General features: G+C 53.6%; 1 protein-coding gene across 4 annotated transcripts in view; it reads left to right on the top strand.

The window, feature by feature from the left end:
- Positions 1 to 10053, top strand: part of TFAP4 (transcription factor AP-4) — a 30138-nt gene extending 20085 nt beyond the window's left edge. For all 4 annotated transcript variants that reach the window (XM_032461131.1, XM_032461130.1, XM_032461128.1 and 1 more), the window contains 6 exons: positions 5687 to 5852; positions 5962 to 6060; positions 6482 to 6652; positions 7285 to 7425; positions 8033 to 8188; positions 8991 to 10053. In XM_032461131.1, coding sequence (XP_032317022.1) covers positions 5778 to 5852; positions 5962 to 6060; positions 6482 to 6652; positions 7285 to 7425; positions 8033 to 8188; positions 8991 to 9185 — 837 coding nt within the window. In that variant the 5' untranslated portion in view covers positions 5687 to 5777 and the 3' untranslated portion in view covers positions 9186 to 10053. The remainder of the gene's footprint in view (positions 1 to 5686; positions 5853 to 5961; positions 6061 to 6481; positions 6653 to 7284; positions 7426 to 8032; positions 8189 to 8990) is intronic.
- The last annotated feature ends 5154 nt before the right edge of the window (positions 10054 to 15207 follow it).

Here is a 15207-nt window from a genome sequence, read left to right as displayed (position 1 = left end):
CCTACCGTGCTGCTCTAGGAACGAAATGGCTCCCCAGAGCTGCGGCCACGTGCTCTACCGCCCTGGGCAGGCAAGGCGGGGATTGAGGTAGGAGGAGCCGCGGGCGGTGTGGCCCAGGCTGGTGTAGCCCAGGCTGGTGGACACCAGAGGCTGCAGAAACAAGTTTGGGGGAAGGTTGCTGCACACGTGTACACACCTCCCTACCCCAGGGCTCCCATGTTAACTACTCAAGTTCAAGGTGGTTGGCAGTCAGCAGGGCTGCCCTGAGTGCTGGCCTTTCCCCTTAAGTCCACCTGGAGTGCTTACCTGTAATCAGCAAAAAAAAAAAAAAAAAAAAAAAAAAAAAGAAAGAAAAAAAAATCTGGAGCTCTTAATACGTTGTAGGGACTCGTTTTGCTAGGTTTTTCTCAGTGAATTGTCACACTCTTCCTCTGAATTAAGTGGCTATATGATTCTGTGTGGGAACAGGTAGGGTAAGTGATGGGGCTGGAACTTGAACCCTTTTCCCAGAGTCCTGCTCTTACGCTGAGCTGCTGGTTGCTCAGAGGTGGGCTGGGCGGTGAGGAAGTGGACTGAGCTGCTCCAGAAGCTGGAGAGGACATTCTGGGCCTGACCCCAGGCAGACTTAGCACTAGGCAACCCTCTGGTCGCCTGGCCTGGACCTTGGCTATATTCTCTTCCAGCCCCCTAGGACTCTGGCTTCACTCTTTTCTGTTCCAAGCCCCTCTTTGGAGGAGTTCAGCAGTCCCCTAGGGGCTACATGCTCCAGGGTTGGGCAGGGGGACTGCTCAGCCTGCCCAGCTGTGAGACAGTTGTCGGCCCAGGTGCTGGGTGTGGAACTGGGGCCTCTGGATTTGTTCGTTTCAGGAGGAGGTGCTGGATGAGGTAGGAGACCTGTCCAGGATTGAGCGTGGTTTGGGTGGGACCTTCTGGCCGGATATACTCGCTTCTCGGGCTGGTGGACTTTGCTCCATTCCTCTGACTAGCAGGACTCCCTGCCTTTCTCCTCCATCTCCCAGATCTACCAGAGGGGACCATACTGTCCAGTGGGGGCCGTACCCCACAGGGGCGCCCACACAAGCTGTGTGGCTTTAGACCTGTCACCTAACTGCTTTCAGCCTCCGTAAAATGGAGCACCTGTGAAGTTTGGCTCTGCATATGAAAAGTTCCTGGTAGCTGTTAAAATAGCATTCAAGTTCTTTCTGAGGGGGAGGTAATTAGGTTTCTTCATTGATTTCCGCTTGGAGGAGGTACGGGGGATTGAACCTAGGACTTCTTGCGTGCTAAGCATGCTCTCTACCTCTTGAGCTATACCCTTCCCCCTCAAGTTCTTAAAAGTGGGACCATGCTGGTCTAAAAGAGTTTACCTACTGTATACAGTGGGGAGGAAAGAGACCAGCTCCCCTCAGAAAGAGTTAGAGAACAATTAGGGGCTTTGGAGTGTGTGTTGAATCCCCGATCTTGTATTTACAAGGCCCCTCGTAACTTATGCTCACCCACCTTGTGCTGGGATTGAATGAACTAGAACTTGCCCCTGTTTCAAGAGCTCCAAGTCTCATGGTGCTAAAGGGTCTTGTCAGTTTCCTTAGCTCCATGGGTTCTCCTGGAATCCTGGGTACAAACTCTGGAAAAACAAGGCATCCTGTTACCCACAATCTCTATCCCCTCCTGTTTTTTTCTCCTCCATCTCTTTTAAACTTCACCACGACCCTATGAACTGAGGCAGTATTCCCCTGTTTTATAGATGGGGAAACTGAGGTTTCCAGAGATGAGGTGGCTAAGCTTGGGGTTCCAGCTAGTAAGTGGCAAGGCTGGAGTTTACACTTGAACCCAGTTCAGGGCTCCCTCTAAAGGGCTGTAGAAGCCGTGGGGAGGAGTGTTTCTGATGGGAACAGCCTGTGTGAGATTTGTTCTGGGACCAAGGGCAGGTGTGAAGCTGGTGGTATGGGTAGAAGCAGTGGGGATGGGGGAGGGCCCCAGGCTGCTTTAGTACCTGCTGCAGAGAGAAGGGTGGGGGCCTTGGGCATCCTTGGTGAGAGGGTCATCTTCCTCCCTCCTTTCCTCCTTTTGGTGAATGGGAGAAACCCCGTGTGGGCTTTCCCACCTCCGAGTGTGTAGACATTGAGTAGCAGGTGGGTGCGTAACTTTGGGGCAGTGTGAAATGAGAGTTCTCAATGGCTAACTTTGAGGCTGGAGCTGGGCAGGGCTATGGGAAATAGGAGATAGCCCTTTGCCCTCAGGCCAGCCAGGAGGGGCAGGCTGGGATCTAGACTTGAAAAGGGTGCTCCCTGCCCCTGATCCTTTGGTTGGGATGCCAGCATTATTCCAGGGGGTGTTGTCCTGGGGGTATCCTGGTAGTGGAGGGTGGCAGCTCTGGTTTTTGGCACCTGAGGCTGATCTGCAAACTGTTCCTTGGCCATTGGCTGTCCAGCCCCAGGAGACTGGCTGGCTGAGGGCTCTCAGGGAGGGAGAGGAGTGAGAGACAGTGGCAGTTGACCAGCCATACTTTTCCTCTGGGGGGTCTGAAGTTGATGTGGAGAACCTTACAATGACTGTGAACATGTTTAGTTCTGCAGAACACAGAAAGAAATGTAAGAAGCTTGCAGACATTTGTAGAAATGTCTCCTTCATCTAGTACAGTAGCAGCTGGAGATGCTAATTAGCCATCCTTTATAGGAGCCCCTGGTTGGTCAGTGATCAGAACCCCTGGTTAGCCATGATTCCACCAATCAACCCCTGGTTAGTCTGCATTTTGTTAAAGAAACTTCAGGGCTATTTAGGTGAGTTGGTCTTGGTGGCAGCCCAAGTCCCTTTGAGGAACTGTGGCTCGGGGTGGAGGTCTGATTTTTGGGACTGAAGTCTGCACGAGATTAATCAGCATATGATTCCAGAACGAGGAGGCTGGGCTTAGGGACTTGTGGTGAAGGGGACAGGAGGGAACATTTGGAAGAGCCAGGATGAGCAGGCCTTTGCTCCCTGCCTGGACACCTGGACCCTTCCTTCTGAGAACTTCTGGGCTGGAGCTTTCAGGCTTTGGATCCTATGGTCTCCTTTGGTGTCTCCCCAGCTCATGAGCACCCTGGGAAGAAGGGAGGGGCTGAGGGTTGGTTCCCCAGGACTGAGGTTTCATGGGCAGATGAACTGGCTGGTGGGAGGTGGGGCGTGAGTTCTGGTTTCAGCCTGGAGTGTTGGCGGGATTTGGCTGGGGGGCAGTGGGGGTTGGAAGTGCTGTCATGGTGTGACCTTGGGCAAGTCACTTCTGGGCCTTGTCCTGTCCCACCATTTGTCAGGAGGGGCAGGATGCTGCCTCTTGAGGCCACAGGCAGGGCCCAGTAGAGGGTGCCACCAGCAGGTGGGGGAGGAGAGCGTGTGTTTGGCACCTGCAGGTGCCTGGGGTGCCCTGGTGTGGCTCCTTGACCTTGGACATGTCACTTCCCTTCCGAGAACCCTGGACTCCTCATCGCAACGCAGCCACCCAACTGGGTGTCCATGGGAGTCAGACGGAAAAATATTAAAAGTTCTGTGAATGGAAATAGGAGCTAACACAACAGCAGTGCACACCAGTGTTCCTGTGCTCAGTCCTTTCTACAGGGGTAACTGTAACCTGTCCTTCAGGGCGTCTGGCTCTGTGGGATGGTGCGGAGCCCCCTCTGCCCTGTGGGTAAGCAGGGCTCTGGGATCAGGGTTCAAATCCCAGCCCCAGCATTTATTGTAGCTCTTCCCTTCCTGAGGCCCTGTGTCCTTCCTCATCCCATAAGCCTGCTTAACTCAGGTGAAGAGTGAGACCTTCAGTGAGAGAATTCCAGCAAAGTGAGTCCTTAGCACATTATATTAAGAACTCAAAAGACTTTTTAAAACAGTAACTCTGTTGCTAGGCTCTCCAGGTGGGCCTTCTGGAAGGGCCACCACTTGGGGGGCCGGGGTGGAGATGGGGCTCCTTTTTGACCCTTTGTCACTCTGGTCAGCTCTGGCCTTTGGGCATCATCAGGAGGGACCCAGGGTCTGGGTGAGGAGGGGTTCTCTCCCCGTACCTCTCCTGGGGTGGGGGGTGGGGATGCCCCTAAACAGATCTCAGTCACCTGATGACTTGGCTTTCTGGGACATCTCTCCCCATCTCTTTAATCCACTTGCCCAAGCAGATCTGGAGAGCACTGCCAGGCCCAGTATCCTGGGCTCCGTTCTGATGCCCACTCGCCCTCCTCCCTCTGCAAAGAGCAGGCGGGCCATCTACTGCCCTGTACCTCCAGTGCAGGGGCAGGGAAGCTGGGAGAAGTGAGGTGCCCAGAAGTAGGGGGGCCAGGTGCCCAGGACCCTAAAACTGTGTCCCTTGTGCTCTGAGCCTTAAGTCCTATTTGTAAATGGTGGTCATGGGCCCCCTTTCCAGGGCTGCGAGGGAACTGTGTCTTGGCGGGAGGGGGTCCAGGGAGCTCCTGGGGGGGGCCAGTGGAGGAGAGGGCTTGTCTGTGGACCCCCAGCAGTGGCTGATGGGGAGCCTACTCCCGGCCTACCCCCAGCTGACCACCCTCTCTGACAGGAGAGGAGGTCAAGACCCAGGAAGAGGCAGGGGTGAGTGAGGGTCCCTCAGGGAGCTGAGGTGGGGCAGATGAGGTGGGCTGGGGGGTCTGGGAAGGCCTCAGCAGTCTCCTGCTGTTGCAGATGTGTTCCCCTCCTGGGTTTCCAAGCAGACTCCTTTCTGCCTGGGGATGGGCACCTCTCTGAGTCCAGGCCTCCCCTCCCTGGAACAAGGCTGCCCAGAGTCCTCTCCCCATTCCCCACAGACCCAGGGGTGTGAGTTCCCTTGGCCCAGGCCTGGACCAGGTCATCCTAGGAGGGCCCCTCAGGAAGAAGCCGGGGCTGTGGCTTTGGGTGGGGCTGGTGGCCTCTTCTGGGAGCCTAGCATCTGGAAGCCATCAGGCCAGGGATGGGGGAGTTGCAGGAGAGGGCCTGGAAGGGGAGTGTGCCTCCTTGAGGCCACACACAGGCCCACCCCTCAGGAGTGGTGGCAATGGGCCCCCGCTGCTGTCTCTGCCTCCCGCCAACGCCTCTCCGCCCGCAGCCTCGCCCCCTTCCGCTGGCTGCCTTCTCTCTCACCCCACTGGCTGCCTCTCCTGCAAGATGCAATCACATAATAGGCAATAACATTGCCTACTGCATTCTGGGAGCCCCACTTCTCTGCTACAGGGTGGGCGGGCTAGGGGGAGAGCTTCCCCGGGGGATGCTGGCCTGGTCCTCTTCCTGGTGTGAGTGGTACCTGTCTTGTCCTTGAAGTCTTAGCGCATGGTCTAGGGCCGGGCTGGAGGCTTATGTCGGAGCTTGTGGCTGTGTGGATGGGAAGGGAAGAGGGATATCTTCCTCAGTTCTCAAGCCTGCAACCCTGAAGGAGGGGGTCCAGATGCATAGCAAGGAGCTCAGAGGTGTCCCAAGAGCAGATGTCTCAGGTCATTATCATCTGAGGCCACCTGCATCCGAATCACAGAGATTCTTAGCCATGCGGGTTTCTGGGTCCTACTCAGACCTGCTGGCCAGCACACTACTCCATCACCCCCCTATCTGCTGGGGGTGTAGGCATCAGAGAGCTGGTATCTTTTGTAGCTGGAGGGATGCAAGTTACACTCAGGTCCCTCTGGAGGTTGGGGGCAGGGCACAGAGGACACCTAGCCTGAGCCTGTCCCTGTCCTCCCTGCAGCCTTGCCAACATTCCACTGACGCCTGAGACTCAGCGGGACCAGGAGCGGCGGATTCGGCGGGAGATCGCCAACAGCAACGAGCGGAGGCGCATGCAGAGCATCAATGCGGGCTTCCAGTCCCTTAAGACCCTCATCCCACACACAGATGGAGAGAAGCTCAGCAAGGTGGGCGAGGGCCAGGAGGACTTGCTGGAGGAGGTGGTGGGCTGGAGCAGGGGAGAGATTCGGGAGATGATGTCAGTCTGGATTCCTGACTCGTCCCTACTGGCCTTAGGCAGCCATTCTCCAGCAGACAGCGGAATACATCTTCTCCCTGGAACAGGAGAAGACCAGGCTCCTGCAGCAGAATACACAGCTCAAGCGCTTTATCCAGGTAGCACCCTGCGGAGGCCTCCAGTCACCTTAGCGCCCTGTGCCCTCTTCCTGGCTCCCTCTCCCTGGCATGGGCGTGTCGGGGCCCCACCGCTGGCTTGGGACTGTGATGTGTCTACAGGGCCCTTCCTCCCCACTGACTTGCCTACTTCCGGAACTTGCCTTCCTGCCCTAACCCTGGGATAGCAACAGTCACGGGCAGTGGAGTGGGCTCTGGAAGGAACCGGGTGGCTTTTGGGAAGCAGATCCATTTGCCTCCCTTTCTGGCCTTTGGCTGCTGAATTTGCAGAAGGGGGCTCCCTAGTGCCAGTGCACCTGGGTTTGACAGCTTTGGGATCTTAACGGAGCTCCCCACCTCCCTGGCGGTGGTGGTGGTATATGCTGTGTCACGGCACACTCACTGATCCTCTTGGGGTCCCCAGGAGCTGAGCGGCTCATCCCCCAAGCGGCGGCGGGCAGAGGACAAGGATGAGGGCATTGGCTCGCCAGACATCTGGGAGGATGAGAAGGCAGAGGACCTGCGGCGGGAGATGATCGAGCTCCGGCAGCAGCTGGACAAGGAGCGCTCGGTGCGCATGATGCTGGAGGAGCAGGTGAGGCAGGCGTGGGATGCAGACTGTCTCTCTTCCTTTCCTCCCTCTGAGCAGTTACTTATAGGAGCTTCTGCTTTGTGCCAGGCCTCGGAGTGGGGCGTCCATTGGGGAGCAAATCAGACAGGGTCCATTGGGGGTCACCGTCTGCATGGGGGGAAATGAGTCAGTTACAATCTCACATTATAAACATACAGCTGTGATAAAGGCCATGAGGGAACAGTGGGCGAGGAGGGTGCTGGACTGGTTTCAGAGAGGCTGCCCCATAGCTACTCTGAAAGTAGCTGAGCCGAGGTTGGGAGGGTGAGTCTCAAAGCTAATGGTGCAGAGACGGGAGAATGGTGCTCCAGGCAGAGGAAACAGCATGGGCAAAGGCCTGGGGGCTGGAGGGAGGCAGGAAGGGAGCACCACGGCTGGAGGTGAGAAGAGTCACGGCAGCCTGGTGGGCTATGGGTCAGGACTTTGGTCTCTACACCGAGGGTGGCGAGGGTGGTGGTCTCTGTGCTAGAGTTTGCAGCAGGAGTGAATAGGAGCCGGGAGACTGACCTCGGCAGTCTGAGGGCCCCGTGTGTAGTGGTGGTGGGGGCAGGGTGTGGTCTGGGCCCTGTCCCTGATCCTGCCGCTCCACCCGCCAGGTGCGCTCGCTGGAGGCCCATATGTACCCGGAAAAGCTCAAGGTGATCGCACAGCAGGTGCAGCTGCAGCAGCAGCAGGAGCAGGTGCGGCTGCTGCACCAGGAGAAGCTGGAGCGGGAGCAGCAGCACCTGCGGACCCAGGTGAGCAGGACGTGCCCCGAGGGGCTGTTTGGGCCTGCGCTGGCTCTCTCAGACTCAACATTGGTGCCGCAGGGTGGACCCAGGGCATCAGTCATGGTCATGTGGAGGGTTCTGACTTCAGGTGTCCTGCATACATTGTTACATTGAATCCTTGTAGCAGCCCTTTGAGACCTGAGCTGTTACTACTCCTAGTTTGCTGATGAGGAAATGAAGATCCAGAAAGGTTTAATAACATGCCCAAGACCCTTAACAATTTACAGGAATTTGAACCCTGGCTGCCTAAATTCAGTCTAAACTCCATATCACCACTGTATTTATTAGATGTGAACTGCAGCTTGGCTCTGGAGAGGGAGGGCCACTCAATCTCAGACAGTGGGAAGCCCCTCTCCAGGCGGCTTTTCTTCATTTCTTAAATAAGAGGGTCACAAACTGGGCAGCCCCACTGAGTGAAGGAGGCTAATGGGCTGGAGTGGTCGGTGGAGGCTCTCCAAGCAGTAGGCAGAGGGAGATGGTTTTGGAGGGCAGTCCTACACCCTCTGTGATGGATGGAAGGGAAGGGGCAGCTCCCAGAACCTTTGGAGAAAGGCCGAGGGCCTCTGTCTCGCAGCTCCTGCCTACTCCGGCCCCCACCCACCACCCCACGGTGATCGTGCCGGCACCGGCGCCCCCACCCTCCCACCACATCAACGTCGTCACCATGGGCCCCTCCTCGGTCATCAACTCTGTTTCCACATCCCGGCAAAATCTGGACACCATCGTGCAGGTATCTGGGTTTGGGGAGGGGGCAGCATTTGGGGGTCATCATCTGGGAACAGGCCCTTTGAGGGGATTTTAGAAAGTGGGAGGCTGGAGGGGATTGAGACAGGGCTTGAGCGTTGTGGCAAGGAAGTCTGGAAGCCAGATGGGTCTCCATCTCTGCATCTGGGGTGAGGGGTGCAGAGTGGGAACAGGATGGCCTGGAAGACCCCACTCCTTCCCTCCATGTGGAGTTTGCTGAGCGGGTTCTTTGTTCTCAGAGCCTCCTGCTTTCAGAGTTCCTGCATCCAGCTCTTGGGTTGATCCAGGACCTGGGATGTGGGTGGAGGTGGCAGTGGCAGCCTCCTAAAGAGGAGGAAGAAAAGAGATGATCAGCTCTGAGGATCAGTCCTTAAGTTACAGCTGTGCCCAGTCTCAGGCAGAGACAACACTGCAAAGAAAGAAACAACTGAACCCAAAACACTGAAACAGAAAAGAGGTGCATGAAGCCCTGAAATTTGAGTTGGATGTAAACCCAACAGATTGAATCATAAAATTAATAACAGAGACCTTCCAAAAGTGAACACACAGGCTTTGAAATATACAAATAAATGAAACATGCTTGTGACTTACAAACAGCCAGGCACTGTCCTCTCCTCCAGCTGTTTTCAGCTCAGCAGAGGGCTTCTAGAATTTGTTTCTCCTGACTCTGGCAGGCTGCTGGTGCTTTACCAGGCTTGCTTCTGGACCTTTCTGGGGGCTGTTTGTGGGTGGTGGGGAAGATGGCTGTCCACGTGGTCCCGCCATCCTTATTGCAGCCTCTCCCCCAGGCGATCCAGCACATCGAGGGCACCCAGGAAAGGCAGGAGCAGGAGGAGGAACAGCGGCGAGCGGTCATCGTGAAGCCGGTCCGCAGCTGCCCCGAGGCCCACGCCTCCGACACCGCCTCCGATTCAGAGGCCTCGGACAGCGACGCCATGGACCAGAGCCGGGAGGAGCCGGCAGGGAACGGGGGGCTTCCCTGACTACCCCCCAGCCCTCCTCTCCCTTCTGGGGGCTGGAGGGGGCGGGGTAGCAACTGGGAGAGACGAGGGTGAACGAATGAGGAATTTTTACAAAATTACGGCATCATTTGGGTCTCTTTTATGACCTCTTTTTCAATACTGTAAATCGACCTTTGAGCAAAGCCACCCAACCCGAGGTCCGGGCTGGGGTGGCAGGAGCACGTGGGAGCACCGGGACACCTGGGGCTGGGCCTCGGCCCCGGAGGCTGGGGAAGCGGACACTGAGGTGCCTGGCCTCTCTCCGCCAAAAAGCATTTTTTTCATTGAACCATGTTTTTAAGAACAGGGAAAAAAATCAAACAAAACCCCAATGTATTTCTGCCCTCCCCAGAGCCAGCCCTACAACGGTCAGTTTTTAACTCCCCCTTCCCTCCTCTTTTTGGTGTTCTTCCTCCTTTAAGCACTTACATGGGTTGGGGGTCCAGCTGGGGTCAGGGCTCTCCGAGGAGGGTCCGGGGGTCTAAGTTGCTTCTCGGTTGGGGTTTGCTGCTGCCCTTCTTCCCTCCCCTCCCCGACTTGTCTCAGCACTAGGAACCACCACTCTCCACCACCTCCGGGCCCTCACCTCTCCCTCCAGGTTTCCCATCTTACACCCCAGAAAAGTCATTGTCTCTCTCTTTTTGTTTTGTTTGTTGTTGGTTCTTTTTTGGTTTTGGTTTTTTTTTTTTTTTTTTTGGGTTTTTGTTGTTTTGTTTTTTACAATTTTGAGGTCTTTTTTTGTGTTCAAGGAGAAGCTATTATATTTTGTTAAGAAAGTGGGGGGTAAAAACCAAGAGGCCACCGTGCCTTTATAAAGAAACAAAATAAAGTTTGTACTTTGTTTTTTAGATTCTGTGTCTCCTGGATGCATGCTGTCCTAAGGAGCTGGGAAAGGCTTACTAGGGTAGAGTAGGGGTTGCTATTTGGGCCCACTGGGGAGGATTGGATGTCGGTAAGCATGATGACTCCCCCAACTTGCATGTGGTGTGATTAAGCAATCAGGGTCCTCAGATTCCCTGAAATGATTCTGGGTGTTCTGCAGAGATGTGAGATGGTGTTGGGGGTGGGATGAGGGGCTCCCAACTCCTTTATGGGAGGCAAGGAGAGAATGAACAACCAGACCATAGGTTCCTATCTCCTAGAGAAAGGACACAGGATGTTCAGGGGTCCTGATTGATCACTAGGCTTTGCCACTTCCTTAGCTTGTGTGACCTCTCTGAACCTCAGTATCCTCATCTATAGAAGGGAAGGGAGCACTCCCTCATGGTGTGTTTAAGAGCTCAGGTCCTGGAGTTGGTCTGCCAGCGGTCAGGTCCAACCTGGGCAAAGCACTTGATCTCTGAAACTCAGTTTTCTCTTCTGAAAGTTGGAAATCATAATGGCACAAGGTGACTGCAGCTTAATTGGTATGGAGCTGGTTCTTTAAATTTCTTAATTCTTCATGACCAGAGACTACTTTAGAGCATCTCTTTCTCGACCTGCTTTTCCTCTGGTACGTGACAGGCACATGGGGACTGAGGCCAGAGCTGAAGAGCTGGTTCACATCTCACTCCACAATGAATGCCTCTAGACATGAATTTGTTGAATAGAAAGGCAGGCAGGAGTCTGCATTTTTTTTTTTTAGTACTTTTTAGTGAAATTCAAATAACTTAAAATTAAGCATTTAAAAGTGAGGCATTCAGCGGAGAGGGTACAGCTCAGTTGTAGAGTGTATGCTTATTAGCATGCTGGAGGTCTGGGGTTCAATCTTCAATTCCTTCATTAAAAAAAAAAATAAATATTACCTCCCTCCCCCCTAAAAAGCTTAAAAAAAAAAAAAAACCTTAAAAAAAAATAAGGCCCCTCTTGTTCCCTCACCTTCCAAGATGGCCCAAACTGTCTATGGAGTGTGTATCTACTTTTAAACACCCAACCCCTGCACCTCTTGGCCTTTCTCTTGCCTTCTGAGACAGCCTGCACCCTATCTATGCAGTGTACATCTCTCTAAATAAATTTACTCAATAACTAACTAAAATAACAATTCAGTGGCATTTACTACATTCACACTGCTGTGCAACCTCTGTCTAGTTCAAGAACGCTTCTATCACTCAGAAATGAACCCCTTACCCATTGTTCCGTCTCTCTCCATTCTTCCCTCTGAATCCCTGACAACTTTTCGTTGTTTAGAATTTAAAAAGAATTAAAGTGTAATTTATGTTCGGTAAAATTCATACTTTTTAGTTTTTGGTTGTAGGAGTTTTGACAAATGTATACAGTTGTGTAACCATCACCACAATCAAGATATAAATGAGTTTCTTCATCCCCAGTGTTCCCCCATGTCCTTTTGCGGTCCACCCAGACCCTGGCAACAGCACCCTATCCCAAAGTGTCCTATACTGTAAATATCCGTTTACAGTATATGATATTACATATTTAGCTTTTTGAGTTTCTCTCATGACTGTAATTTCCTCTCTTTGGGTATATCTAGATATATTTACATAAATTAAATACGTGTTTGAGGGGAGGGGCTTAGCTGGAATCTGGGCAGGGAGACCCCTTCCCGAGGTCAGCAGAGCGACCCCTTTTGGCTAGGTGCAAGGCGCGTCCGACGGTTTCCATGCAGCCCCTAAAGGGATCAACAGAGGGCGCTGTGGAACCAGGACGTCTGGCCCAGCAAGGGCGGAGGCTCCGCCTCCTACTGGTGCCCGCGGGACTACTCAGTTCCTATAGGTCACAGTGGGGGCTCGGGGGCGGGGCCTGAGGCATAACCCCTCCTTCGACCTGTGGCGCGCCCAGCGACCGTAGGCGGTCTCACCAGCAGGCGGCGGAAGTCAGGGGCGCGGCCACGATCCCGCCCCTTCCCGGACTCGCCCCGCCCCGTCCCTCGGTGCGCATGCTCTTTGGAGCCTCAGGCGCTCTCCCGCGCTCCGGACTGCTATCTCTTCTGGCCCCGCCCGCGGCCCCTCTCCGTCCGAGGCTCCCCTTCTCACTCCCACGCAGGCTCCGCACTCAAACGCTGCAAATGTGCGGCTCCTGCGTGTCCCCCGTGCGGAGGCGCTCGCCCACTTCCCCGCGCGCTCTTCCGCCCCGGGTGGTGGCGCCCGCGCTGCCGGGCGGAAGTCCGGCGCGCCGCACACGTGACTTACTGTGGTCTAGAGGCCGCGGTCAGAAAGGAACAGATGACATTAATTTTAATAACACGTTTACTTAAAACGTTAACCCACAGGGTCCGAAACGTTGTCATTTCAGCATAGTTGATGAGTAGGGAACTACGCACGAAATATCTCATTTTCCCTTTCTGCCGAGTCTGGGAGTCCTGGACACGGAGTGGGGCGGCGCGGGTCCTTGCATCGGGGGCACGTGGGAGCCAGGCATGGGGTACGCAGACGGCCCAGTGTCCTGCGGGCAGTGTGGACACTGCCTTGGAGGATGAAGAAGTGTACAAGATGTGGGAAGCGGATCGTAGAGGGCTTCCAGGTCACGCTAGGAAGCTTGGACTTTTTTTTTTGTGAAGGGGAGGGGTCTAGGAGAGACACGATCAATGCAGTGTTCAACAAAACCTGTTTTGAAAACCTTTTTATTGAGGTATAACGTATACTACAAGAGGGCTTATAACCGATGTGTGTAGCTCCGTGAGTTTTCACAAACTGATTATACATCCAAGTTGCCAGCACCCACCAAGCCCTCAAGTGGTTTATTTTTTAAGACTTATTTTGAATTTGGAAATAATTGTAGAAATGTACAGGGAAGTCCTGTCCGCTGTTCACCCAGCCTCCCTCAGTGCTAACATCTTGCATACCTAAACTACAACATGGAAATGAGGGGTAGTTGCTTTCGGTGCAGGCCACAGGGCTTATTCAGATTTTATGTTTTACTTGCTCTCACTCATGTATGCGTGTGTACAGTTGTATCCCGTTTTGCAGCAGCAATTTTTGAGAATTGGAATTGTTCTGCATCGTCTCAACAGCACTTGATATTGTCAGATTATTTTATATCCCTACCCCCGCCCCCCCACCAAACAATCTGGTAGGTGTAGAGTGGAACCTCACCAGGGTTTTAATTTCTATCATTGTAGATTAGTTTTGCTTATTTTAGATCTTCATACAAATTGTACAGTATATACAATGCTCTTTTTGTCTGGCGTCTCCTAATATAATTCTCTGAGATTCATGCATGTTTTTATATATCAGCAGTTTGTTCATTCTTATTGCTAAGCATACTGCATTATATGAATATGCCACAGTTTGTTTAGCCAGTCACCTAACGATGGACATTTAGGTTGTTTCCAACTTATGGCTGTTATGAATGTATTTTAATAGGTACTGTCTCCTGAATGTGCCAGGCTGTTGATTCTGCCACTGGCGTGTGGGGTGGTAAACTGTCAGTGGAGGAGGAGGGACGTTTTTTGTTGTTACTGGAGTTACTGGGGACTGAACCCAGGACCTCATGCATGCTAAGCATGAGCTCTACCACTGAGCTATATCCCCCAGCCCTGAGAAACATTCTAAGCATATGCCACTGACTGTCTTTGGTGGTGGTTTCTTTGGGAGGGGACTGGGCCTTCTTGGTTCCTGGTGGCCTCCCCGACCCTATTTTAAGGGTGTTTATTAAGAGATTAAACCTCATGGGAAATGTACGTCTGCTCTGATCCCAGGGGTCATCGCATTACACCGTGTCCTCTTTATGAAGATCCTCAGAAGAAATTCCTGTCGAGTCTCAGTAGCAGAAATAATTTCACTTCTCCCATACAGTTGGTTTGTTCTTATTTTAAGGACACCGGGAATTGGCAAGTGATCAAGTTACACACGTGGGAGGACTTATGTATTGAGTGCCGTTTGCTTTTGTATCAGCCTTAAGAATGGCTCCATTCTGTGTGCCTGCCTTTGTGCGGTTTTCGGCTCCTATTACTTCCAGTTCTTGCTTTCTTGCTGTACTTTATGAATATTTAAGCGCCATCTTTGTGCTCCTCTGGTACAAGGTGCGTTATGATCAATAAATGCTGCTTGTGTTCTGATTCGGGGTCATCCCTGGCAGTAGAGCAGTTGCCCCAGCCCTGTGACAGGTTTGAAGGGCTGTCTAGCACAAAGGTGAGAGGGGCGCCTTCCTGTGACCTTGGCCTCCTTAGGGGCTGGTTAACTGGTTGCAGACCAGTACATAAAGCACATGCAAATCCTCCAGCCACCTTTTGGAGCTGGCTGGCTTAGCCTCAGATTTTGTTGTCTCTGGCTCTCCCCTGTCCCACCTGAGCCCATCCCACTGTCCCTTCTTGGTCCAGCTGTGCTTTCCTGGGTGCTAATGTCCTGGTGACATCTGTCTTTTTCACTCTCACTGGAGTTCTGCTTGCCCTCCCTTGCCCTGTAAGTCCTGGGCTGGGGGTGGGGCTCGTGCTGTCCCCTGCCTGGGTCCCCTCTCTTCTCTTGCCCTGCTGAGTTGCAGGTTTCTGTGTTGATTGACATGAGCGCGTGCTGACTGAGAGGAGGGGGTAGGATTGGGGGTGGTGGGGGCAAGACGGGCCCTAAATTCGACAGCTGTAGAAAGGAATGTGCTCCCCAAGCCGGCCCTCCCCCACTCCACGCCCCTGGTGTTGAAAAGAAGCTCAGAGTGACAGCTGCAGAGTTTCCTGAATTAGGGGTCCTGGGTCACAGTTTCCCCCGGCTGCTGCAGCCTGTCTCCATGGCGGCCTCAGGATCAAATTAAAGAGGAAACGGCAAAGTGACTGGAGGAGGCCCGGGTGCTGTACACGTTCCAGAGATTAGCTGTCTCTCTCCAGTTGCCTCTCACCTGGTGGGAGATAAAGAGAATGCTCTAAACATTCAGAAAGGGAATTGAGGAAAATCTGTTCCCTTGTAGGGAGAAGGAATCATGCTGGGGTGGACAGGCACTTAGGGTTAATGGGGGGACCACTTGTTTGAGGTCAGGGGAGGTGGCGGGGCTGGGGGAGGAGATCTGAGCACTGAGGCTAGCTGTGGGCCTCACAACATCGTAGTCAAAACAGCAGAGTTAGTGCCCTCTGGTAGTGAGTTCC

Source organism: Camelus ferus, chromosome 18 (assembly GCF_009834535.1).
Source record: "Camelus ferus isolate YT-003-E chromosome 18, BCGSAC_Cfer_1.0, whole genome shotgun sequence".
NCBI lineage: Eukaryota > Metazoa > Chordata > Mammalia > Artiodactyla > Camelidae > Camelus > Camelus ferus.
This window is presented reverse-complemented; position numbering and strand designations above follow the sequence as displayed.